The sequence below is a fragment of the Solanum pennellii genome, chromosome 1, assembly GCF_001406875.1.
Source record: "Solanum pennellii chromosome 1, SPENNV200".
In the NCBI taxonomy this organism is placed as follows: domain Eukaryota; kingdom Viridiplantae; phylum Streptophyta; class Magnoliopsida; order Solanales; family Solanaceae; genus Solanum; species Solanum pennellii.
In genome coordinates, this window is record NC_028637.1 from 73,330,329 (window position 1) to 73,356,819 (window position 26,491).

The 26,491-nt window shown below is 36.2% G+C and overlaps 1 protein-coding gene across 1 annotated transcript; it reads left to right on the forward strand.

Annotated features, from left to right (window-relative positions):
* Positions 1-5,788: 5,788 nt before the first annotated feature.
* Positions 5,789-24,476, forward strand: LOC107007993 (flowering time control protein FCA). The gene is made up of 18 exons (XM_015206870.2): positions 5,789-6,334; positions 9,463-9,533; positions 10,100-10,178; positions 13,719-13,801; positions 13,879-13,930; positions 14,058-14,125; positions 14,565-14,631; positions 16,664-16,743; positions 16,828-16,895; positions 17,032-17,094; positions 17,175-17,337; positions 18,748-18,831; positions 18,927-19,484; positions 19,905-20,090; positions 20,178-20,384; positions 20,467-20,502; positions 23,316-23,361; positions 24,062-24,476. The coding sequence occupies exons 1-18, from the start codon at positions 6,019-6,021 to the stop codon at positions 24,067-24,069; spliced, it is 2,235 nt and encodes a 744-aa protein (XP_015062356.1). The 5' UTR covers positions 5,789-6,018; the 3' UTR covers positions 24,070-24,476.
* The last annotated feature ends 2,015 nt before the right edge of the window (positions 24,477-26,491 follow it).

The window sequence follows — 26,491 nt, forward strand, 5'->3', positions numbered from 1 at the left end:
GGGAAATAATAGATGTTGAATTTTAGAAGTTATTGAATTGTCTTTTATTAATGAGTTTAAGTCTTCCGCATTGCTTTATGTTGATATTAAATTGAAATGTTAAGGTTTAGATTGGTTGGTTCGCTCACATAGGAGGGTAAATGTGGGTGCCAGTCGCGGCTCGGTTTTGGGTCGTGACAGTTCGTCATAATTCTAAATAGGGAATAATCTTATCTTAGGTAGTCTTAAGGATTATTAAGGTGTGCTTGAAGAGGTGTATGAACGATCTCTTCTTGTCTTACTTAAGTAAGTCTTAGGGTAATCTTTGGTAGGAGTGTTATATGCTTATGTGGTTTGATATGATGTAATGCTATTATGTGGGTTACTTGGAATGTGACTTATATGTGAAGTTGGTGTTAAATGTGGTTCTTATATTTATGTTATGAGGTTTTCTCCAAAAAGAGCATATTTTATACAAATGTCCTTTTAGCATGACTTTATTGCATGTCACCATACCTAGTGCATTCTAATGTACTAATTCCATATATTTTGTCTTAAAAGGTGTTGGTGACATTTGAGAGGAGTCATTGAAGTGAAGGTTGGACATTAGTATTCATTCAAGCAAGTGTTGGTACGTCTTAAAGTGTTCTGAGGACATAACTACGTTTAGTTTTCTTATTCAAAGATATTGTAGTAGACATATATTTTGTATATTGTTGATGTATGGGTCGTGACCCAAAATATTCGTGTGTTTTAGATGGCTAAACAAGACTTAGCATTTTCTATGTTTTCTATAAAAGAGTTTTTAAGATGATGTTGTGAAAAGTTTTAATTCCGCACTACTTTTCATACATGTTTATGAAATGAATGATGTCTAAGGGCTTGTAGGAGACCTTCGAGAGGTCGAATACACCTTGTGGTAACTTGAGGATGCCCTAACTTCTAGGATATACGCTCAAGTCGTGACAGTGATGATCACTCCTTGGGATACCCCGCACACGGGAGTCGGTGGGGGCATTAACTGTCTTAATGCTGGTGTTGCTTGGAACATAATTTAATCCTAACCTCTTTGTCGTCGTCTTGGTCATGATTTTTGCTTCAGCCCCGATGTTTACCATGGCATGAGATGGTCGTCCATAAATGGAGATGTCTACATATTGTGTGCTGAAGTCCCCTGACTTCTCCATCTGTTTGATAATATCACCGCATAGTCCAGCCATGCCCAACTGCGTCGTGCTCGCATCCTGCCCTTGCTCTTGTGCGTCCTTCTCTTTCCGCTCGTGTAGGATAAGACCAAGGTTCTTCATCTCTGGGTACCTGGCATAGCCGTGCGGTATACCGCATATGCAGCAACCATATCACCTTGTGGTCTGCGTCTTTCTATATGTGTAGTTTTGGCACCTGAACCGTTTGTTGTCCGACTTGTAGGAGTTGTGGATCTTAGGTGACCTAGGAGCCTCGACCCTGGACTCCCTATCAAGATCGGGTGACATGGATCCTCCAACTTCCACACCTTCCTTGAGTGACTTTAGCTCAGCCTTCATAGTTTCAGTTGTACTTAGTGCCTCCATGAGCAAGCACTCCAACGAGGTGAGCCTCCTTCATCTCGAACTCAGCCTGCTGGCGTCCCTTTAACTATTTACGGATGTTTTCGGGCTCCTCAAGGGTGAAGTCTTCAAGAGTTCTGAACTTGCCATCAGATGCATTGATACACTGGCCTAATATCTCCATGGTCTGCCTTACTACTTCAACCCTTGCGACCCATTCTTCTCCAGCGGTGACGTTAATGACATCATCGCCAAGTTAATCATCACTTGCTTCGGTGGTCGAAGGTGGATGAGATGTTAGCGCCTTGTTTGATGTGGGTCGAGCAACATCTTTTAATTACCCTTTTGGTGCTTCTTTCTTGCGATTCTTCTTTCCACCATTCAGATGGACGTTGGTGGTGCTAGTGGCGTTTACGTCTCGTTCATTAACCATTCTCTTAGTATCAAACCTCGCTCTGACACTATGTTGTCATGGACTGAGAGTTTTTGCTAAATCTCCGTGCGGCACTTGATAACTTACTAACTAATATTTCAAGATCTTGTAAGCTCAAGTAATCTCTTTATGCTAAGATCACTAAGAAAATAAAACGAAAGACTTAGAAAGAATAAGAGAGCTTTAAAGAAGCCTTTTTGTATTGCTTGGAATGTTTTGCACTTGAGTGATGTCTTGCAAATGAATGACTACCACCAAAGGACTAAGTGCAATTAATATTTACTTTACAAGTTCCTAGATATTTACATATTGGTCATTTTTTAGAGAATTCTACATTGTCTAGGACCTTCCATAGCCTTCTTCAGAAATCTAAAGGGTTCTAGAGTTTTCCGCAAGTCTCTTAACAACTCTAGGCCCTTCCGCTCCTTTTCATACGCGAAATCTGATTGGCAAGGTCGCGAGGCATCACATTAGGCTCAAATCTAATAGCTTCTTGATAAAGGATTTATTCGTCCTATTGCTTCTCCATGGGGTACTCCAATAATGTTTTTTAAGAAAAAAGATGATAGTATGAGAATGTGTATCGATTATTGGCAATTGAAAAGGGTCACTATTCGGAATAAATACTCTTTGCCTCGAATATATAATTTTTTTGACCAATTGCAAGGTGCATATATTTTAACTAAAATTGATCTAAAGTATGGCTACCATCGGTTAAAAATTAGGCATGAGGATGTGCTTAAGACGATGTTTAGGACCTGCTATGGGCACTACGAATTTTTGGTTATGTCGTTTGGGTTGACTAATGTGCCCGCCACTTTTATGACTTTAATGAATGTGGTATTAAAGCAATTTCTTGATTCAATAGTCATACTCTATATTGATGATATCTTGGTCTATTCAAAAAGTGAGGAAGAACATGTGAACTATCTTTGTATTGTTCTGGTGTTCTTGGGAAACAAAGGTTATATGCTAAATTTTCTTAGTGTGAATTTTAGTTGACTTCTATTGCATTTTTTGGACATGTAGTTTCAAAAGAAGGGGTAATGGTAGATCCTCAAAAGATTGAGGCGGTTAAGAATTGGGTTCGACTAGCTCTGTGATAGAAGTTAGGAGTTTTGTGGGGCTCGCTAGCTACTATTGTCGATTTGTGAAGAACTTTGCTTTTATTGCCATTCACTCAACAAATTCGACCAAAAGGATCCATTTTAGTGGACTGAAAAATGTGAGGAGAGCTTCCGAAAGCTCAAGACTCTCTTGACCATCACACTTATTCTAGCATTACTGGTTAAAGGTAAGGATTTTATTGTTTAGTATGATGCTTCACATTCTGGTTTGGGTGTTATGCTCATGCAGGATAAGAATGTTATAGCTTATGTCACGCGTCAATTGAAGGTATATGAGAGGAATTATCCAACACATGGTTGGAGCTAGCAACTGTAGTGTTTGCTCTTAATATTTGGCGGAATTACCTCTATGGTGTAAAGTATGAGGTGTTTAATAATCATCATAGGTTGCAACATGGGTTCACTCAAAAGGATCTGAATATGAGACAACGAAGGTGGTGGAGTTGCTCAAGGATTATGATGTGACCATTCAATACCATCCGGGTAAGGCTAATGTAGTGGTAGACGCTTTGAGTCAAAGGGTGGTAAGTGTAAATAGTTTAGCTTGCTTGAGTATAGCGAAGCGACCTTTGGATAGGGAAATTCATACCTTGGAGTCTAAATTCATGCAATTGGGCATCTCAGAGAAAGGTGGGGTGTTAGTTAGCATTAACACTACGACAAAACTGATCATTAGCAATTAATTAATTCTTAATTGCCACTAAATATGTATTTTTAGCGACAATAGTCACTCTTTGTATATATTCCTAAAGCCTTTACCAATATTGGTTCTAATGACACTTAACTAATGCCGACAAAGACTTTAGCACTCTTTATTAATGTCAATATTTAATGCTGCTAAAAATTATTTTTGTTGTAGTGTGAAGTTAGAGCCAAAGTCATTGAAGAGATCAAGGCCAAACATGTAAGGATGAAAATTTGAACGAACTTAAGAAGAATAGTGTGATTGGTAAGACACAAGAGACCCCTATTGATGTGGAGGGTGTGCTCAATTTTAAAGGAAGAATTTGTGTACCTAGAGTAGATGACTTGATTTAGAAATTGTTGGCAAAATCTCATGATTCGCGATACACTCGGGCGTGACCAAGATGTATCGAGACTTGAAGATAATTTATTAGTGGCCAGACATAGAAAAGGATATAGCAGTTTGTGGCTAAGTGTCAAAATTGTCAACAAGTGAAGTAAGAACATCAAAGGACTATAGATTTGCTTCAAAGAATGCCAACCACGGAATGTAAGTGGGAAAGGATAGCCATGGATTTTGTGGTTGGTCCTCCCAAGACTTTGGAAAAGTTTGATTCTATTTGGGTAGTGATCTATAGATTGACTAAGTCAGCCTACTTTATTCCGATAAAAATATATTATAATGTGAAACTATTTGCTAAGGTGTATGTGAAAGAGATAATGAGGTTGTATGACGTGCCCCTTTCTATTATCTCAGATCGTGGTACGCAGTTTACATCTAAGCTTTGGAGAAAATTACATGATGAATTGGGCACACAACTCACTTTTAGCACCGCTTTTCATCGGCAAACGGATTAGCAATCGGAGAGGACTATCCAAGTGTTAGAGGACATGTTAAGGGCATCTATGATTGATTATTGTGGTAAGTTCTTACTTTTGTGTGAGTTCTCCTATAATAATAGTTACTACTCCAGCATTGATATGACACTGTTTGAGGCATTATATGGGATGAGAAGTAGATCACCCACAGGATGGTTTGAGGCTGGAGATGTAAAATCATTGGGGGTAGATCTAATGGAGGATGCTCAAGATAAGGTAAGGAATATTCAAGCTAAACTTCTATCGACCAGAGTAGACAAAAGAAGTATGCGGATCATAAGGTAAGAGGCATGACGTTTCAAATCGATGAAAATGTTCTTCTTAAGGTATCACCCATGAAAGGCTAGCAATGCAAATTATTTAAATAACTATATAAGAAAATATTAATTATAGGGTGAATATGTGAAAATAGAAGAAAAAAATTATTTATGAAATAAGAAAATATAAATGCAGTAATATAATTATATAATATTGAAGAAAGAGAGAAAAGAAAATAAATAGAATATTTCGTTTTAGTCTAAAATTTGGTATAATACATTAAATTTGGTGTTATAGGCTGAGGATGCCCTAAAAAGTTTGTCACCGTCATTGTTAGGCTAAAAAAACTTATTTTGAGGGAAAAAAATATGTTTTTTGTTTGAAATATCAAAGTGTTTGGACAATCAGTAAAATTACATTTATTCGGAAGCGAAGACAATTTTTCTGTTATTGGAAATTAAGTTAAAAATTTATATACTTACTTTGAGAATTTTTTTTTTTGCAAAGCTAGGGTGTTTGACCATTCAGTAAAATTGCATTTAATTGGAAGCCGAGACAATTTTTGTGTTATTGAGAATAAACTAAAAGCTTATATACTTATTTTGAGAAAATAAAAACTCTTTTCTTGAAAAATTAATAAGAAAAATGGAGGCAGAAATAATTTTTTGCGATTGGAAAAAAGCTAAAATTTTAAGCTCAGAAAGAAAATAAAAAACAGAAACAGAAAATTAGTTTTCTTTTTTTCTAAATCAAAGTATCTCTGCCATATATACATATTACCATATTTACAATTATATTTATATGGTCATGTTAAGACATTTATTTAATAAATTAATTAAATATAAATTATTTTTTTTAAACCTCTAAAAATAAACAATTTTTAATAACAATCCCAAACGACCTCTTTTATGGAAAGGAGAGAGTACATTGTATGCTCGATAATCGAATCACAGATATCACTTCCGTCATCGACTAAACACAAAGTACATACATAGCTTCTTCGTTCAGCATAAGTTTAGCACAAACAACTCTAGGGTTTATGAGTCCCCAATTCTCGGACCCTTTTTCTCTATAATCTTCAAGAATACCTGTATTCGTGAATCCAATTTCCATGGATAGACACAAAGGAGAGAGGTACAACTCAGGCCCATTTCAATACAAGCATTCAAGGGGCCCTCCATCTCCTAGAACTTTTTCTGATGATTCTGGGAACCCTCAACATCATCATCGTCAAAGTCAGGATGTATACCGTGGCCCCCGTTACCACCGGGCCTTTAATAGCCCTACTCAGCACCCTACTGATACTACTGCTGCTACTGGTGGTGGGGTTGATTCTGGAAGGTTGCATTTAGGTTACCAGATGCCGCCACCGCCTCGTCCTCTTTCGGGGCCTCTTTCAGGGCAAAAACGGGGTTACCCTTCTCCAGGTATACCTAAAGTTTATCCTCATTTTTGTTTTATCTTCTTTTTTTACTGGTAAGTTGAATGTGGATTATTTATAATTGGAACAAAATTTACTTGTTAGAGTGGAAGGATAGCAGATGAATCGAGATTCTTGTAATTATGATTCAAGTGAAGAAGAAGTAAGCCTATTTATTTCGGGCTTTAAAACGAGTAGTTCTAGCGGTTGACTCGGTTGTTTCAAATTGTTTCTCATTATTGAGAAAAGGTAACAAAGATAAAGTACGAGCTTGTTTTATAGCAAGAGTAATTAATCATTGTTGTCTCAAGGTCAATCTATTCACGTGTCTTGATAATATTTTTCCTTGTTCACTAATAAATTGAATAATTAAACTCATGTTTCTATAATCAATTCGATCCCTCGATCAAATCGAGGGCAAACGCCTGCTAAAAGATCGCTTGGATTTATCCACGGTTTGTTTGTTTATTTAATTTATTCCTTATCCCTAAAATTCTATTTCTTAATTCTATTTCATTTTAAATCCACTCAAAATCGGATTTGTTTATTTTCTATTTAAATATGTTATATATATAATGTCATTTTTTCCCCTTCCTTGAAAGGTAAGACACATGTACTTGGTTCACTCTATTTCTTTATCTCCCTATGAATCGCATGTGATTTTGTATAAATTTGATGGAAGGATACATTTGAACACCCAATGAGTTTTTTACTTTCAAGCACAATCCTTTGGCTACTATGTGCAATTTTAATTTTAGTCGCTAAAAGAAGGATGTTTATTTTATTTAACCTCGTACCGTAAGGCTGAGGTTGTGATGTATACTTACTAGCTAGTATTACACTCAAGACAAGATAAAACAAACGTAATCAAATGGTTAAATGATTAATACAACCGTCCAAAAAAAAGAAGTAACAAACGTACAAGAAACAATAAATAATAACTAAAACAATAGATAGTAACAAAATATAAACTACAATTTAACAATATGATAATCGAGGTACAAAGAATCAACCGATAGTAATAGAAATAAAAGGACGAAAAACTACATGAGCGTACTACGACTATTAGTATGAACGGGCAACAAGACAACACGCTGCTTCCTATTAGCCTTCTATCTAATTCGTGTCGTTCTCACCCTCTTATCTTAGGTCATGTCCTCCATAAGCTAAAGTTGTGTCATGTGATGTCTACTTTCCCCAATGCTTTTTCGGTCTACCTCTACCTCTCATAAAACCATCCATAGAAAACCTGTCACACCTCCACACAGGGGCATCCGTATATCCTCTTCACATGTTCAAATAATCTCAGCCTTGCTTTTTGCATCTTATCTTCTACTAAAGTCACTCTAGTTTGTCTCGAATTGTCTCATTTCTAATCCTAAACTTCTAGTATATCACATATCCATCGTAACATCCTCATTTCTTCAACCTATCTTTTGAATGTGAGGGTTTTTGACTGGCCAACACTCCGCCCCGTATAACATAGCTGATCTAACCACCACCTTGTAGAACTTGCATTTATGTTTTGGTGACACCTTCTTATCACACATGACTTCGGATGGTAGCTCCCACTTCAATCACCCTGTATCCATATGGTGAGTGACAACCTCGTTTATCTCGTATTTCCTTGGATATTAAACCCAAGATACTTGGAGCTACCTCTTTTGGATGACTTGTGTATTAATATTCACTTCTATGTTAGCCTCATGCATTGCGTCACTGATTTTGAACTTCATATATTTTGTTTTGATGTTCCATTAAAATCTAGGGTTTTTCTCCATACGTCTAACTTAGAGTTAACTCCCGCTGCGAAGGCAAATAAAAATAGGGCTTAGAGTCGAACCTTGGTGCAGCCCCATCACAACGAGAAAGTGCTTCGAGTCTCCTCTCACTATCTTTACCCAGGTTGGGGCTTCGTTTTACATGTCTTTGATTGCCCTAGTATATGCAACAAGCACACCTCAAGCCCCCAAGCATCTCTATAGAACCTCTCATGAGACTTTGTCGTATGCCTTTTCTAGATCGATGAACACCATATATAAGTCCCTCTTCTCTCCCTATAATGGTCCACTAGTCTCCATACTAGATGAATGCCTTTTGTAGTTGAGCGCTCTGACATGAATTCGAATTTGTGCTTGGAAAAAGACACACTTATACTTACACTAAGCTCCACCTCCCTCTTCCAAATCTTCATAGTGTGATTCAACAACTTGATACATCTATAATTGTTGCAACTCTGAATGTCTCCCTTGTTCTTGTATCATTGTATGCCACCTCCATTTTTTGGAATCTCGTTGTCCGAAAACGACATCAAACAACCTAGTCAGCCACTCCATACCTGCCCTGCCTAGACACTTCCAAAATATCAGCGGGATCTCATTAGGCTTGAATGCTTTTCCCCTACACATCCTACAAATACCACCTGTGACCTCCACCACCTCTATACACCTACATTACCCAAAATCGCGACTCCTCTTGGAGTGATCCAGATCCCCCAGCACAAAATTGTCTTTGCCACCCCCCTAATTCAAGAGTTCATGGGAGTATGACTGTCATCTTCGTCTAATGAGTGTTTCGTCCTCTAGTACTTTGATGTCCATCATCTCTGTCTAATGAGTGTTTCCTCCAGTACTTTGATGTCCTCATCCTTCATGCACTTAACTTGGTCCAGGTCACGTGTCATCTCTCCCTTGCCTTGGCTAACATGTACAACTTTTTTATCCCCGCCTTTGTCCTATAGTTTTATGTGCACCTCGAGCCTGAAGAGTATTCTAAGTTGTATTATTCTGTTTGGATGTCTCTTATGTACTTCCTAGATCAAAATGTCTAGCATCATGGTTCTTTTGACTGGAAATCCTGTGTATATAAAGTAGTAATTACTTGTAAACATACTTTTGAAAGATACTTTTGGTCCAATGTTTTTCTTTCAATGTATATGTATGAAATTTGTTGACTACAAGGCAGTTGTATATTGCTTGGTCAATGTAATGCAGATCCTTTGTTCAGTTAGAGGAGTTTTGTGACATTCGTCTTAGTATATAATTAACACGCGATAGGTCCTTAATTTTTCTTTGCTTGTTTTTCTGTTTTTAAATATTATTTTTAGTGTATTCATTGTTATCCATATTCATTCAGAACAAGTTGACGAGGCTGGTTTTGCCAAACTTTTTGTTGGATCTGTCCCAAGAACGGCAACTGAAGAAGATGTAAGTCCTTGTTATTCTTTAAACTTGTCATTTGTCTTTTTTTTTCCTCCTTGTTATTTGTACTCATAATAGGTGACACTAGTATTTTGTGTTCTGGTTCCTACTATATTTGCTTCCTAGATTTCCTGATCATGCACCTCTCTTCTTTGCCGTATTTTATATCCTAATTGGCATGTACTTAGTTCTCTGTGTCACTATTGATCTTGATATCATGCCAAAGAGGGAAGAATAAACTATATTGCGAAGGGACACGTAATATGTTGGTATTCGGATTGATTGATAACTTGCAGTTGATGTTGATTTCTCTTAACAGAAAGTAGTTGAGATGAACATTTTCTGAGCGATGGTATGCCACTATGATTTTGCTTGCCATGACCTGTATGCTCTAGGAAGTTCATTTTCACTGGATATGCTTCCTATTAACTTCTACACGTCAATGCATATTGTTTGCCAAGAATGCTGCCATCCGATCTTCTCCTTTTATTCAAACTGTATCATTTCAAATGTGCTTGGTATTCTTCCTCATCTCTTAGTCCAATTAGCTGATCGTTCTTGTTTGATGTCAGATCCGACCTTTGTTTGAGGAACAAGGAAGAGTACTCGAGGTTGCTTTCATTAAAGATAAGAGAACTGGGCAACAACAAGGTATGTATTGCTAGATTTTTTTTTTTAGATTTGCGTTGGATCTACATGTCTCTTTTCAGGACCTTTGAGGGCTGAAGGAGCAGTATAAGATCATGTTTGATGTCAGTTAGTTTTCCACAATTGTCTGGATGCCTGGTATTGATTGCAACTGTCTTTTGGGTTCATCCAGTCAACCAAAGAGAAGACGAGAATAAAACTTGTGAATCAACCTTCCTGTGGAAGTAGACAATAGTGAAGAAAGGTCTTGTTTTGTAGAATAAGCGTCAGTTGGAGAAATTAGAAAATGATTATTGTATTAGGTTATGTGAGCGCAACTGTTTTCTGTGTTTACTTTGTGGAATCTCTGGATGTACATCACTTGAAATGATTGACATTTGGATTATTACCTTGTGATGTGCCCAACTTCTATTCCATTGGAGTAGTGATATGATTTACTCAGTTGTTGTAGATGTGGAAATTCATCATGTTGATGCGTGCTTGACTCTATAGTAATCCAATTGTGGATATCTTTTGTGGATGTAAAGTTGGATCATCAAATAGAAATGGTGTGTCCAGCTGGATGTTTAGCATATCTCTTTAGAAGCGAGGGATGAATTGCAAACTATTTCCTTGGTAAATTGTCGTATTAATTAACAGTCTAATATCATCTACTTTTCACTTCCGGAGAATGATTAACTTATTGAGGCTTTCCTAGATCTCATCTGAAGCTTATCTTATCACAGTGGTTGGTGTATGACAACAAACAACTGAACAAATAAATAGAGTATCTTTTTAATCAGAGTGCTGAGACTGACATGGCTGCTAGATGCTGATTTGAGTTGCTAGTGAAATCATTCTGAAGTGCTATGTGTATTTAGACATTTATTCTTCTCCATTCATTTCCTGTTCAGTTGAATGCGTATGTATGGTTGATTTTGAAGCCACACCCTCCTTTAGTTAATAGTTCCTCGATACGTCCGTATGCTTATCATTTGCAACATACGGTGCATGATGAATGAGTGTGTCTGGTTGGTATTTGGTAGATGCCTGGATGACATGACATTGCCATTTTCTCTTTTTTTGGTGCAATATCGTGTATTTGAATGTATCCCCAGGATTTTTCAAACATATACCAGGATGAATGTGATGTTTAGGATATTAATATTCCATCTTCAATTTATTGCTTGTGCTAATAGGGGCCTTGTGAATTATCTTGCATTATTTACCCCAATACGAGTGAGCTCTTCACTGAATGCTTCTTAATGTTTGTTCGATGATGTTCATGGGTGGATGAGGTTCTTATGATAATGCACTGGAAGGTGTTTTAATTTAATTATTAATTTATGTGATCCTCTTGGCTCTTGGTGTGGTTGATTTTGAGTTTTGGCTTCTGATCAATAACAATTGTCAGAAGTAATGGTAGTTGTTCATTAACAAAGGCATGTGCATCTTATGCCACATTATGTAAATTCTAGATTTTGTTCCATTACACAGGATGTGACACTCTTATAGAACAAACAGGGTTGTGACACCCTTGTAGAACAAACAGGGTTGTGCACACTGCTTTTTGCTGTGTAGTGGCATGGTCGATATAATATTTGAGTACATTAATGGATATGGATGTGTAATTTTCTTGATGAAGTTCATCATCAATGCAGGCTGCTTTAACAATTTCCCTCATAAGATATATTAGATTATATATGGTTGGCTTCGTTCTTCTGGGGTGGTTGATTGTGTATATTAACTGCGAGTCCCTGTGATGCTTTTCCATTACCAAAACCCATGGGGTGCATAGCAGGTGTGTTTATTGAGCTTCATATGCATCCCATAAAACAACAGATTATTTTGCTCATGACTTTATTGAGCTCTATGAAACAACATATTATTTTGTCTGCAGGGGACCATCATAATAAGTTCCTGCTTTATACACATGGTAGGTAGTGAGTGTATGATTTGGACCTTGAGAATTTCTATATTTTAATTAGCCATATGTCACCATTATGCCACAAAAGGTGGCTAGAGTTAAAAATTTGACTGAGCAGTTGCATGAATGACATGGTTGGTCAACACTGCATGGAATGAAAACAGTTTCACCACTAAAGTTTCTAGGGTCTGTAGAAACTGTGTCAGAAAAAGAGTAATGGTGATATGAAAGATGTTTGATGCCTGTCACTGGGCTAAAATCAGGGAAGTACAAGTTTTTTATTCTAAAGGTATTACAGTTAATGTTGTGCTGCTGAGTTAATTCGCTAGTGAGTCAGGTGACTGATTTTCAGTGACGGGGTTCTCACTTTGGTTTCTGTTTTGTGCTTTGCATCTTTATGTTATTTTGATTTTCTGCTTCTTGGGCTTTGATGCATTTCCCCATTTCTGGCCTTCATTCACTTCTTTATAGGTGTTTGTTAATCAATCTTCGTCAGGCTATATAATGATATCTGATTGAATGTTTTCGGTGATAAGTTGCATAACTTGTTCTGATTTATGCAATCTTTGATTTTTCTACATACACGAAAGGTGGTGTATGGTTAAGCCCCATTCGTGTTGTCTGATTAAGTGGAAGAACACCCACTTAGAGTATTTTGATTTATATTAAGTTTTGTGCTATGAAAATGTTTTAAGTTGCAAGATTTCCTCTATTTCTCCACCTTAGTTATTAATTTTGTTTCTGAGATGATACTTGTTGTTTTTGTTGCAACTTTAAGTGCTCTTATTTTTTACTTTTATCTTTATGATTTTATGAAGTGCATGTTCTGAGATACAAAGAAAATTACTAGCTTCTATGCTGTAGTTAATCAATAGTGCTCGCTGCTCACTTTCTACAGAATGTATTTGGTTATATTAACTCCTCAAATGTTTGGGGAGGATAATGCGTGCATGCTTCTCCTCTTCTACAGTTTAGTCTCTGTGTGATTAATCAACTGAATGAAAAAGAATGCTGGATCGGTGTTACAATTGCAGAATATATTGTTCCCTCAGTTCTTTAATTTAGTTACATTTATCTTCAACCTGACTGTCTAAAATGGCATTCTGAGAAGTCTCAGTTCAGCAACTCAGTTCAGTTATCAGTGACCGAGGAAAGGTTGAGACGAAGAGGCTGATAACTATCATAATTTTGTCTTGGAATAATCAAACATTGTAAATCCAATGGGGCTTCAAATGATCTTATATGGGGGTTAATGAAGTAGGTGACCTTGGTTGGATCTTATGTCTGCTGTCAGAGATTTTTACCTGTTTGGGTGGTGTGCTTGGCTAACTTAAACAAGCAGCGTGTATGCTTCACTGTTGATGGAATGAATATCATATATGTGTTCATGCGACACTTTGTGGGCTTTAAAACTATACTATTACTTCTGCGTATCAGAAAAATATATGATATGTTGTCGTGGACTTCTCATCTTTATATTAATGACTTATTACCCCTTTGCTATCCCTTAAAGTCCATTCTGTTTACTTGCTAATGTATCATGCTGCTGAATGCTGTACTCTTCTTTGCGGGTGTGTATTTGCTAGTGAAGCTTTGTGGAATCTGATAATATCAGGATATAAACTTGATTTCTGCAGGATGTTGTTTTATTAAGTATGGTACTTCAGCTGAAGCTGATAGAGCTATAAGAGCATTGCACAATCAATATACTTTGCCTGGGGTAAATTCTACTGCTGAGATACTGGAAAATTGTTTGGCACATTTTTTAGTTCTTAATTCATCTGTGTATTTAACCAGGGAATTGGTCCTATTCAAGTTAGGTATGCAGATGGTGAACGTGAACGCCTTGGTAATTTTTACATTCTTTTACCAAGTACCTCAGCATTTTAGTTCAGATAGTACTTCGTGTGACTTGGTTGAAAGGGACTTTATGCTTGTTAGTTTGTTACTCATTTTTTGTTCTTCCCCATTGATAGGTGCAGTTGAATACAAGTTATTTGTTGGGTCACTGAACAAACAAGCTACAGAGAAGGAAGTTGAAGAAGTATGTAAATGCATTACCAAGATATTTTTTTCTTTTCACATGTTCTATTTTTTCAGTTTGGAATTTTATCTTTTGCATAGATAGCTGTCTATCTACGCGCATAGCATGTGACGGCCTCAACAAGTCAAAGCTTGTGCCTTGTATCTATAAACCCAACTAAAATTTCAAACATGCATATATGTACATCTGTCTTCGTTGATTGATTATAGTAGTGATTGCTTGCCAGCGAGGCGCTGAAAAACTTTTCAATTGGGTGAGCACATATAGCTGCATCATGACATGTGAATGTGACACCACAACCACACTGTACATAGCTTGTTCTTTTCAACCTATTTGGCATGGAATATGAATTGCTGACAATTTTCTGAATGATTTTGTTGTATGCTTTTCATATTTTATTGAAAAACAGCTACTAAATATTTCTTTTCAATTCTTTCAGATATTTTTACCATATGGTCGTGTGGAAGATGTCTATCTCATGCGTGATGATATGAAGCAAAGTCGTGGTTTGTGTTATTGATTCCATTTTTATTCTTATGAATGTGCACCTTATCCTGTGCTTTTGCTATATGATGAGACCCAGTTTCTTTTCCCTGTTAGTGCCTAAAGGCAGAATCTCCATATCTCAGGTTGAAGCAAACTTATGACTTATAAACTATTGTTGAACTATTCCATTGATGCTTTAGCTATAAATTTACCTATAGGCTCATCCTTCCTTAGATGTCCAATATATTTTTTATTTTATCTTGAACAATACATTATGGTCTTTGGAGCCATATTGTTATGTAGGGGTGTCAAAAATAACCCAAACAGTGGTAACCCGCCCAGAATTTTAAGGGTTGGGCTCAAGATAATTTGAATTGGGTTCAATCTCAACTCATTCAAGCCTAACTCATTTTAAGAGAATCCTCAATTGAGCCCAATTCATTCTCCAATTTCAATCCGTTTTAGAACTCTTTACTAAGATATGTTCCAATATTAAAGGTATGAATTATTATCTTTTTTAGCAACTTTTAGGATTTATCTATCCATTTATTACTATATTTTAAAAAATCTTGAGCGGAAATTCAAATTGTGATTATAAAAGTTAAATATCACTATGTTAAAATTATTTAGATTAATCAGGTCAAATTGGGCTGGTCAAGACCCAACCTGTTTCTAGCCCTTTTGAACCCAATCCATTTGAGCCCAAAGTAAACTTGGGCGGGTCAAGAACCAACCCGATTTCTGTCTTAACCCATTTTAGTATCTCCAATTTCAGCACTACCCGCCCATTTGACACCCCCTATTGTTATTAACACTTGTCTTCACAGTTCACACTTCATTTTTCAATATTCTCTTAGATATCACTAGGTAGTACACACTACTTTTGTTTTCACTAATTTAATAGTTTAAAAAGAAAAGTTAGATGTTTTCTTGCCGAGGGAAAAATATAATCTTAGCTTTTCCATAGTCCTCTTTTGTTCTCTTAGGGGTCGTTTAGTAGAGTGCATTCGAAAAAATAATGCATGCATTAGCTTTGTAAGTGTTTGGTACACTTTTTCGACCTATGTATAACTAATGAAGCATTAGTTCTATTTGGAAGAAAGGTATGTATAAGTAATACATGGAACTCCATGGTATTGGTAATGTTGTGGGTTTAATGCATATATTAGCATGATGAAAGACAGTTGCACCTCAAAACCTCTGTCAAACCTAGGGGTGTCAAAAATGAACCCAAACATATGTAACCCGCCCAGAATTTTATGAGTTGGGCTCAAGATAATTTGAATTGGGTTCAATCTCAATCCATTCAAGCTTAACCCATTTGAAGAGAATTTTCAATTAAGAGCCCAATTCAATCTCCAATTTCCAATCCGTTTTAAATTTTTTTATTAAGGTATGTTCCTATATTGAAGGTATGAATTATTATCTGTGTAACATCTTCTAGGATTTATCTATCCATTTGTTACTTTTTTAACAAAAAATTTTTGAGCGAAAATTCAAATTGTGATTATAGAAGTTAATTATCAATATGTTAAATTATTGAGATTAATCGGATCAAATTGGGCGGGTCAAGACCCAACCCATTTTTTAGCCCATTTGAGCCCAACCCATTTGAGTCCAAAGTAAACTTGGGCGGGTTAAGACTCAACCCGATTTCTATTCAACTCATTATAATATTTCAATTTCAACCCAACCCGCCCATATGACACCCCTAGTAAAATCCATTCCATCATATTTTATGGAGGGTATTTTTTTAAACAAATATTTCTTTCTATAGAAATTATGCAATACATGTTATTTTTAATACACCTATCAAACATGGTATAAGAAATAATTTCAGCATAACTGATTCAAGCATTACTAATACACCATATTTAACACTATTCTTATCCATCCTATCAAGCAGCCTCTTAATGAGTTCCCGTTAAGTACTTGATTACTTGCACCAAAGGATGCTGAACATTAACAACAATAATTCAAGGATGAAGTCTTGGGGTTTATTGTTGGTAGTTTATATTCACCCTTGCTAATTTAACTATAACTACATTGAAGGTTGTGGATTCGTCAAATATTCTAATAGAGATATGGCAATGGCTGCTATAAACTCTCTGAGTGGAAATTATACAATGAGGGTAAGGTTGTGATCTTAATAGTTGTCTTGTTTGATACCATTATTAAACCCTTTTATCAATTTGTAATTGCCTTTACAATTCCAGGGGTGCGATCAACCTTTAACTGTTCGGTTTGCTGACCCCAAGAGACCTAAACCTGGAGAACAACCTAGGTATTTCATGAGATACCAATGTTCTTTATTTTCATAAAAGCAAAGATGTTCTGAGTTGGCTTTGCTTTGACCAGTACATTAGTTGTTCTGCTTATTAGTTATAGTTTGCTTTATCACTCTCTTTCACTCCTTTCAGAGGTGGTGGGCCAGCTTTTGGTGGACCTGGTGTTGGACCTCGCTTCCCAACACCTGGGATTAGGTATTAGTTAAGTTTTTTCATTTGCTACTAAGGTTTTCTTCAATATAGAACTCAGACTCTTTGTTTTCTCTGGTATGTAGACCACCGCCTAATATTGGCGAGCCTGTGCAAGGACAAGTTGGTCCTAATGCTTGGCGTCCTATGAGCTCTGAAGGTTTCAGGCCAGTTTCCAACCAAGGGATGCATGGTTTTGGAAATCAATTTCCTCCTAGATCCACTGATACCACAGTGCCTTCTGCTTTGGTAAGGAAAACATGTTGAATCCTCTGTCGCCGTTAGATTAACTGTTTATGAGGGGAAAGTTGCAATGTTTATTTAATTGCCATCATGCACTGTGTTGATGTAATTGCGTGCTTGTCCTTTTGGTTCAAAAGCTTTCATATGAAATGAATTCTGAAGCTATATATTATATATAGCTCGGGGGTTACTTGGTAATGTACTTCCTCTAAGTATGTTGGTGGTCAATTGTTGCATGTGTTGGTGGTCAGTTGTTGTAGAGGTAAGAAAGTCAGTTCTTTGACATATATTTGTACCTGCGAAAATGTCTAGCTAGGTTGGAATTACAGAGACACATCAGGTATGGACTACTGCAAATGGCCTACACCATTTATACCTACCCTTTCCTGGGAAACTAGATTGAGTATCATTATGAATACATGCTGTGGTCATTTTTTTAATGACGGTTATGTCCGGGCCAACTTTCACTCTCCTCGATTATTCCACCAGGTATCTGCTACCTCCCACCAATACAGATGGGAAGAAGTCACCTAGTGTTTTTTCTTACCTCCGCTGAGATGGTCTATGTTGCTCAACCCTCCAAAAATGATGCTGCACCCATGTGCTACATGCTTTAGTCATATAACTAGAACCAATTCTTAGACCTGTAATATATTCCTGGTTTTATCTGCAGAACATGTTTTCTTGTTGCATTCTGGGTCAAACTTCTTTGGGTGATTTCTGTTTTTGTTAATGAGGGAATTTTATTTATTACCTGTCCTTGTAGCATTCAAACACTTAACTACTCATACATTTTTAAAACACATGTTACTCTTAAATTCAAAGATTTTTCTTTATAATTTTATCTGATACTATGTCTTTTTAGAAGCATACTATTTAGTAGAACAGAGGCATAAAATGATCATGTCTCTATGATTGTGTTCTTATCTCCTCTCATCAGGTTTTAGGGTTCCCTGTTCAAATTTTTGCTTGATTCCTCTAGGATTGTGTGTTTTTAGAGCCTAATTTAGAGTGTGTTTCTCTACACAATTTGTGTTTAGATGATCTAATCTGAATGATCTCTACACAATTTGTGTTTAGATGATCTAATCTGAATGATATTTCTGAACTTCTAATAGCAAACTGCGAGCTAAAGTGGCATCAACTTTATTGCTAGGCATAATTCAAGTAGAAGAGCATGTGTATGGTTGTGACCTTTGGCTGTATCATAATACTTAATTGGACTACTTTGTGTGTGATTACTGATTACAACTTACTTAAATGCATTTTCCAGAAGAAATCGACCTCGACTAATTCTTGATTGAGTAATTGTTGATTGTATATCCTAAAGACTGTTTTTCTATATGTATATAAAGTACACTTTGTACATGTATAGAAATGGTGTGTTGTTTTAATGCTGCCTACACAAACTTTTAGGGTGGCTCCTTCAGGAGTGTTAATGGCACTGGAAATGGGATGCATACAGGAATTGCAGCTTCTTCTGCTCCTACACCGCAACTGGTGTGTGTTTATAGAAACTTGCTTAATGTTATTTCAATCTTAAGAATGGTTTTTGTTCGTTGTTTTTGTGCTAAGTTGTGTCTTCTGTTGGCAAGTCTGCTCAACAATTCCCCACTGTTGGCCAACAAATTTCTTCACTACAAAAGCCACTTCAGTCACCACAGCATATACCATCTTCCGTGCAGTTTCAGGCTCCAGCATCAACACCTATGTCACCGGGACCAACATCACATGCTTTGTTTGGGCAGAGAAATCAAGTACAAATGTCCCACTCTGCTGGTCAAAGTCCTTTCCCTCAGGGAGCGCTGTCGCAGCAGTCACTTGGTTTGACTGGGCAATCAACTGTTTCTCAGCCCCAGGTGCAGCGCAATATGACACCTGTCATTGGACATACACCCTTAAGTAACAACATGCAAATACATGCTGCATCTGCAAATGCAAACCAGCAGCCTTTCCAGCAGCAGTCAGTCCAACATCTTCAACAGCCACCTTCGCAACTAGCACAGATGTTGTCTCAACAGACCCAAACTCTGCAGGCGAGTTTTCAATCATCGCAGCAAACCTTTACTCAGCTTCAGCAACAATTGCAGCTCATGCAACCATCTAGCCAAAACTCAGCAGTCCAGCAGGGCACACAAGATGCTAAACAACAGGTACACTTGAAAATATTTTCACAATAGAATTTCTTGTAAAATAGGTTTTTGAGATTCTCAATTTTTTCCTTTTTAAAATAATTTCCCGTGGGTTGGAATGATATATGGTATTGACTTGCCATTGTTCCTTAAATTTGTGTGTTCTATGGTTCAAAATATGTTCTGTTTCAGCCAGTTCTAGTTGGGGCTCAGTTTGTGTTTCCTTGCCATAAGTATAAATATTTCAATAATATTCGAGTATTAAGAGTAGATGTTACTGTGCACATTGAGGTTAGCTGTTGACAATGTATACTGTCCTGTTACTGTGCACATTGTGTTTCCTTGCCATAAGTATAAATATTTCAATAATATTCGAGTATTAAGAGTATATGTTACTGTGCACATTGGGGTTAGCTGTTGACAATGTATACTGTCTTGCAGTCTGCATGGCCTGGGCTTGTTCAACAACCGGCACCTAGTGCCACTGCTGTCCAACCAAAAGCAGATGCACTTCCTGCTACATCTGGAATGAACCAGACTACAAGTCTGGTGAAATGTAATTGGACAGAGCACACATCTCCTGATGGATTCAAGTACTATTACAGCAGTACTACTGGAGAAAGCAGGGTAAACATCTACTGTATAGTGCCTGTTGGTTGAGTTATATACTTTTAGGCCACCTACTAAGTATTAATCGTTGCTTTTGAAATTTAGTGGGAAAAGCCGGAGGAGCTGATATCATATGAACAACAACAGCAAAAACTTTCAGTCCAACAGTCTCATAATCAGGCTCAACCCCAGGGGTTTCCTTCCCAACAGGTTCCTGAAATGCAAGCACAGCCTCGGAGTCAGCTTCCAACATATATCCCAACGCAGGTCCGCCCTCCTCAACTATCACAACAAGCTTCTCAAGCTACAATGGTTAGTATTTACTATATAACCGTTTTTAATTATAGGACGTGAATTTCAGTGGAATTCTTATTATATGTTTTTGATTTTCCAGTACCCAGTTGGAATGACAGGTCAACAACCGATTCAGGTAACATTATGCTTCTCATTGTTCTGATCTTATGTTTTTTGAATCTTTGTAGATCATTTCACTCTTGACTCAACTGTAGAAAATATGGCTCTCTTCACAGTAAAATATATGCCAATATGGTGATGTAGGATTTATATCATGTGATGTACAGTATCAACTGCTAAGTCGCGTCTTTTTTAAATAAATAAAAGTTACGAGTACTATAGAATTCAGAATGAAGGCAGTGCTAGTTGCCATATTTACAGAACAAAGTGAATCAAAATCAGTGTATCCTTGGTGCTACTTACGAGAATTTTACGAAGATTCTTAAACTTATAAAATAGACTCAGAACATTCTATGAAGCCTTCTTTACACATAATGAAAAAGTAAGACAGAGTTCAACTTGATTCTCTGAATGGAACTTGAGTATATCTTCAAAACATCTTGCATTTCTTTCCTTCCTAATAGTCCACCAAATGCAAGCAGGTATTTATTTTCCATTTGTTCTTCTGCCTGTTACCTCTGCCCAAGTTTCTCCAACATGCCAGTAATTTACTAGTCAGACTAGGAATTGTTCATCTGATAACTTTCATGTTTAAGAAAAGCTGCCAACGCTGATTAGTGATTGCTCGGTGAATAAACAGATCTGTTACTTTTTTACTCTTCTAGAGATGCCATTTTGAGCATAACTGAATGCCCCTCCCCTTCTCGTTAATTTTTCTCCAGTCAGGCAGGCTTCTTTAGCGATTAGCTAAACAAAATGAGCTACATAGGTCATAGTATGTAATTTTGACTTTCCATGTATGTTTCAAGGCCACAATGTAGCTTGTTGAACAGTATGGATAAAATCATCAAAAGATGATTAATTTGTCCTCTTGTTCCTCAAACCCTTTGAATGCTCCAGAGAAGAAATAAACTCATCAACTCTATCTCTCAATCCTGTTCAAGTTCTGATTCTGATGGGCCCCTATTTGATTTACTGTTGCATCCTGTTGTTAGCTTAAACTGAAAATATCAGGGCACAGAATCTTTATAGACCCCTTTCCAAGCCAGTTATCTATCCAAGATGATCTTCCATTCCCACATTGATGTTTGTATTTACTTTGAAAGAGGACCATAAGTGCTAGACTAATACTGCCAAAATTATTTATGTTTATGAGAACTGTAGAGTTTGGCAGATGATCTTTGAAATTCCATTTTCTGGGAAGATTGCCACACCGCTCCGAGGCCAAACACATTGAATGACAAAACCACAACATGACTTCCTGATTAAATTCCTTCTACGCTCCAACCCATTCGTACCATATTCCTGATTTTGATAACTCGTACCCCCTCTGTCCCTAGTTAGTTGTCCACTTTTCCTTTTTTAGTTTTTCCTAATTACTTGTCCATTTTGACAAATCAAGAAAGGACAACAATATTTTACCTGTTATATCCTCAATTAATTATTTTGTAAAAGGTAGAACTTCTTTAATATTTTAAGTTTTTAATTCATCCACTTCATAATTATTTGAGGTAGAATGGTAAACTCACTATGCCAGTTATTGTTTTCTTAATATGTGTCAATTCAAAAGTAGACAAGTAATTAGCTAGTTTTGTTTTGTTTTAAGTACACGCAACTGTATGTAGTTCCATGATGTAAATATGGGACCCAGCCTTTAGTGCTGAAGATTAATACACAAAACTGTTACCATTGTCAATTTTTTTTTTTTGAATGACTTGTCACCAGCCAATATTTAAATTCTGTTTTCCACCTGAATCTTTAAATTTAGTTTTTAAACAAGTTTATGAACAATATTAATTCTCAAAAAAATATATAGTTTTTAACAATCACTAACGGGTGATTGAAGAAAAACTAGTTTCCTCCAAAGGATCGTGACGTCCAAGTGCCCTGGAAAGAAGTTGTTAGTAAACGAAAATAGTCTAGTTTCTATCCTCGATATATTGCCATCTTGTCTCTTCAATTTGACTCCTTGTGAAGTATCTAAGAAATATAGAAATATCTTAAACTTAGTGTTTGGTAATGAAATCATCTGTGTGCTTGTATTCTGCTGATACCTGCCTTCTGCATTACCCTTTGTGCTGAAGATGAGAGATTCTCCCTGGCATGGCTTCTACAGTCCCGTGCCACAGTACTTGACAAATACCTGAGTCCATATTTCTCCCCCTCAGCACAACCAATTGCTGAGAAGGGAAAAGATGAAAATTGTCTGTTCTATTGGTATGTGTTTTCTCCGGGTCCAAGTGCTCTTTGTTTCTATTAGGTTTCTGTTTTTTCTTTAGCCCGATAAGAGTCGACTTTATGGCTTTAAGTTGAATTAGCAAAATAGTGGCTGGCATCGCCAATGTCTGTTTCCTCAACCCCCAATCTGCTTTCTCACGGGGCTTTCTTTTTTTTTCTTTTTTCTGTAAAGAAGGCATTTTGGTGCAACCTTCACTCTATTAGTGGTCGAAGAAACCTGTAAGCTTCAATTGAGCCAGAAGGGCCATTTGTTGTGTCCTGCTTTACGTGCCATCCAACTTTTTGCTAGATTTTAAACGTTTTTTTGTCTTTTTATTCGCCAAAAAATCTTTATTGATATTGATTTTTATATGGTGTTCATTTTATCGCCAACATATATGGTATAACTATGTACCCTGTGTAATGCATTATCTGAAGTAACAGTAAGGAATGAGTTGATTGATCAAAGGATCCTCAATTATTTTGTAAATGTACTGATTACGCTGTAGTTCTCTAATGAATAAATTGAGGACTATCAGTAAGTATAATGTGTGATGAACTTCTTGTGGTGCATTTGACGGCCATATCACCTCATCTTCTTACTCTTCACAGGGGATTGAAGCTGCTCAGGAGTGGATGTGGAAAAACAAGCCTGAAGGTTTCTTCTTTTCTTTGAATAGCAGAATTTATTAAGTTGGTCCAGAAATAGCTCTATCATCACCGATAATCTTGCAATCCTATCGGTTTGGTGGGTTGGTGGTCGAGCATATAAACATGAGAAACTTGCATAAATATACCATACTAAGAAAATATTTACCATTTATAGTGATACCATTTTTTTTTCATTTAATCACTTTTAATACATCTATAATACAGTTTTAATACATATTACGGGGAACTACTTATAAAACACATAAAATACAAGCTTTATTGATGAATAATATATTTGTCATATTTTATCACATTTTAATATAATGTTTAAATTTCTCACTAAACAAGCACAATATATTTTAAACAATTATAGTACATATATATTGCATATATAATTCATTTTTAATACATACTGCGGATTTATCATAGTATTCTTTAAATGCTAATAAATAAAAAGATTGCTAAAATCTGTTATTATTTACTAAAGATACCCATTTAAGTAATTTTTCCTATAAACATTCTAGAAGTTGGGCTTAGGCATCATCTGTGAGTTGGAGTATTAAAGTTACAGTTTACTTGAAAGGGGCTTTACACAATGGTTAGGCCTATGCATCTTTTGTTGAGCGGCATGCTTGTGCCCGTCTTTATTCTACAATTGCGAATATTATTACCAACGGCTTTATTATTATGAATATTTATGTTCACAGGAGCTTGAGTTTTGCAGCTAAAATGATGCATTTAGGTGGAAGCAGATGTCACAATTTTGTATTGTGCAGCCTGATCTCAAAGGAGATGTAGCATTACTCTGTGAATATCTTTTACAGTGTTGAGTACACTGCCCTAAGGAGTCACTGGCCAGTCTACGCGGTAGCTCTGAATGCTTAGAGATTGCCATTGTGTGCCTCAAGGTTTCCAGCATTTCCTTGATAGTCCCTATTGTGTATCGTATTATATTTATATTTTTATCAGAGCCCACAGTTGGGTTCGAAGATGTGTAGTCTAGAAATAAACCCCTCCCCAGCAAACCATGTTTGTTGTGTTAACATGGTTGTGTTGCCTTGTGTTATTATATTATATTATATTATTATACTTGGGGCACCCACCATTCATTAGCTTTTTTTACCTGCTGTGTCCTATGGTCTTTGGTATATTTACATGCTCTTTTGGGTCTTGTAATACACCTAAAAGAATTTGACATAATATGGATGGGAAGAGTTTTTCTGGATTTAGGGCTAGACAATTAATGGCCTGTCTGGATGGACTTGTAAAAAGTAGGGAAAAAGGACAAATATATGCCTAACTATTGAAAATGGTATGTGTGTAACTATTGAGATATCAGGTTCCAATATTTTACTTAAATTTAACCCAAAATCAAAGATCCAGTCGGATTGATAAAAAGTCGTTCAAATTTTATACCAAACAGAAACACCCCCAAATCTGTCTTTTTACCAAAACAAGAACTCAATAAATGGCATGTCCTTCCAATGAAAAAATACGAGTCTCATCTCAATTCATTGTTGTTGAAAGGGGTTAAAAAACTACTGTCATTGACGGAGAAAACTTCAAGCTTAAAAGTGAGTCCGCAATTGAATCAAAAATTCAAACTCGAATGGGTTTGTTGGTAAAAGGTATTGAAAATACTCTCACCGTTGATAAGTAAACTTTCAAGCTTAAAAGTGAGTCTACAATCGATTGAAAATTTCGCATTCAAACTGTTTTTTTGTTGTTGAAAATGGTTTAAAATTCTACAACCATCGAGCTTCAAAATTAATTGCAATGAGATTGCATATTTCAAGCTCAAATAGATTTTTGTTGAAAGGTTTGAAAAATATTCTTCAAATAAAATTTGATGAATTGAAAAAGATTTTGAAGCATATCCCAGTGCACCATCGATTTCTTGTTGTTGGAAATTTTTGATTTTGATTTAATAACTTTGTCTAGGGTTGAAATAGATTTTACTTTGTCCAATATAAAAAATATTCTTCAAAATATGGAGTCCCTGAAATTTCAAATGATAAACAAATCAGAGTGCTGAACAGAGATTGAAAGTTTAGCTCCACTCCCACGTTACTATTGACTAAAGGTTGAAAAGATGAATGGTAGAATATTTGGGAAATCTCTAATTTTGAAATATTTTAGTAAGAGAAAAGGGTCTTAAAATATTTCACTTTTGATCGAAATTGATGTTACGATATCAAACTTTATGAAGGACTTTTTACTTCTGCACTTTTTAAAAGTATATATATGCTCACGTGGATACATTACTATTTAAAAATGATGCAATATTTATGATGTCCAGATGTCACATATATACCTTTAAAATACACTATTAAATAATGCAGACGGTAAAAAGTCCTCATAAAGTTTGATACGTAACAGTAATTTCGATCAAAGTTCCGATATATTTCAGACTTTTTTTCCATCTATATTAATTTTGATTATAATTATCACCCTCAATTTGATAGCCTTACCCTTTATAGGCACTTTTATTTTGTTGATAAAAAGATATATTAGTTAAATGGTTGTTACATTATTACTATTAGGCCAAATACATACGCAGGTCCCTAAAGTTGTTCGCGCTTTTCCCCCAGGTACCTCAACTAACCAAGATTTCTATTAAATCCTTTAACCCCCTATAATTTGATCCTTTTAAATATTCTTGGCTGATGTGGAGCCAAACGTGATCTCACGTCTTTTAAGCGCGTGCAGACTCTTTAAAAGCGCTGATGTGGATCTTGAACCACCCACCAACGATCTTCTTCCCCCTTTTAACCCTAATATCTCTCATTCTTCCATTATTTCTCCTCTTTTGTTTCTCTTCATCATTATTTCTCCTCTTTACCTCATTATATTATATCTCCTTTTCATTGATTTCTTCTTAATCATCAAGTTCCAATGTCGAATTTATCTTCTTCATCGATTTCTTCTTCTTCAACTGCGAAAATCGTCTGCAATCTTCTGCAATTCCTTCAACAAAACACTCAAATTCACTTTAAAATCTAAGAATTTCAGCTGTAAAAGTCATTGAAAGGGAGAGATTCTTAGGGTTTTCTCGTTTAGAAACGGGTTAGAAGTGATTTGGGGGAAAATTGATTTTTAGGTTTGATGACTTAATATGTGGCACTGACGTGTAATTG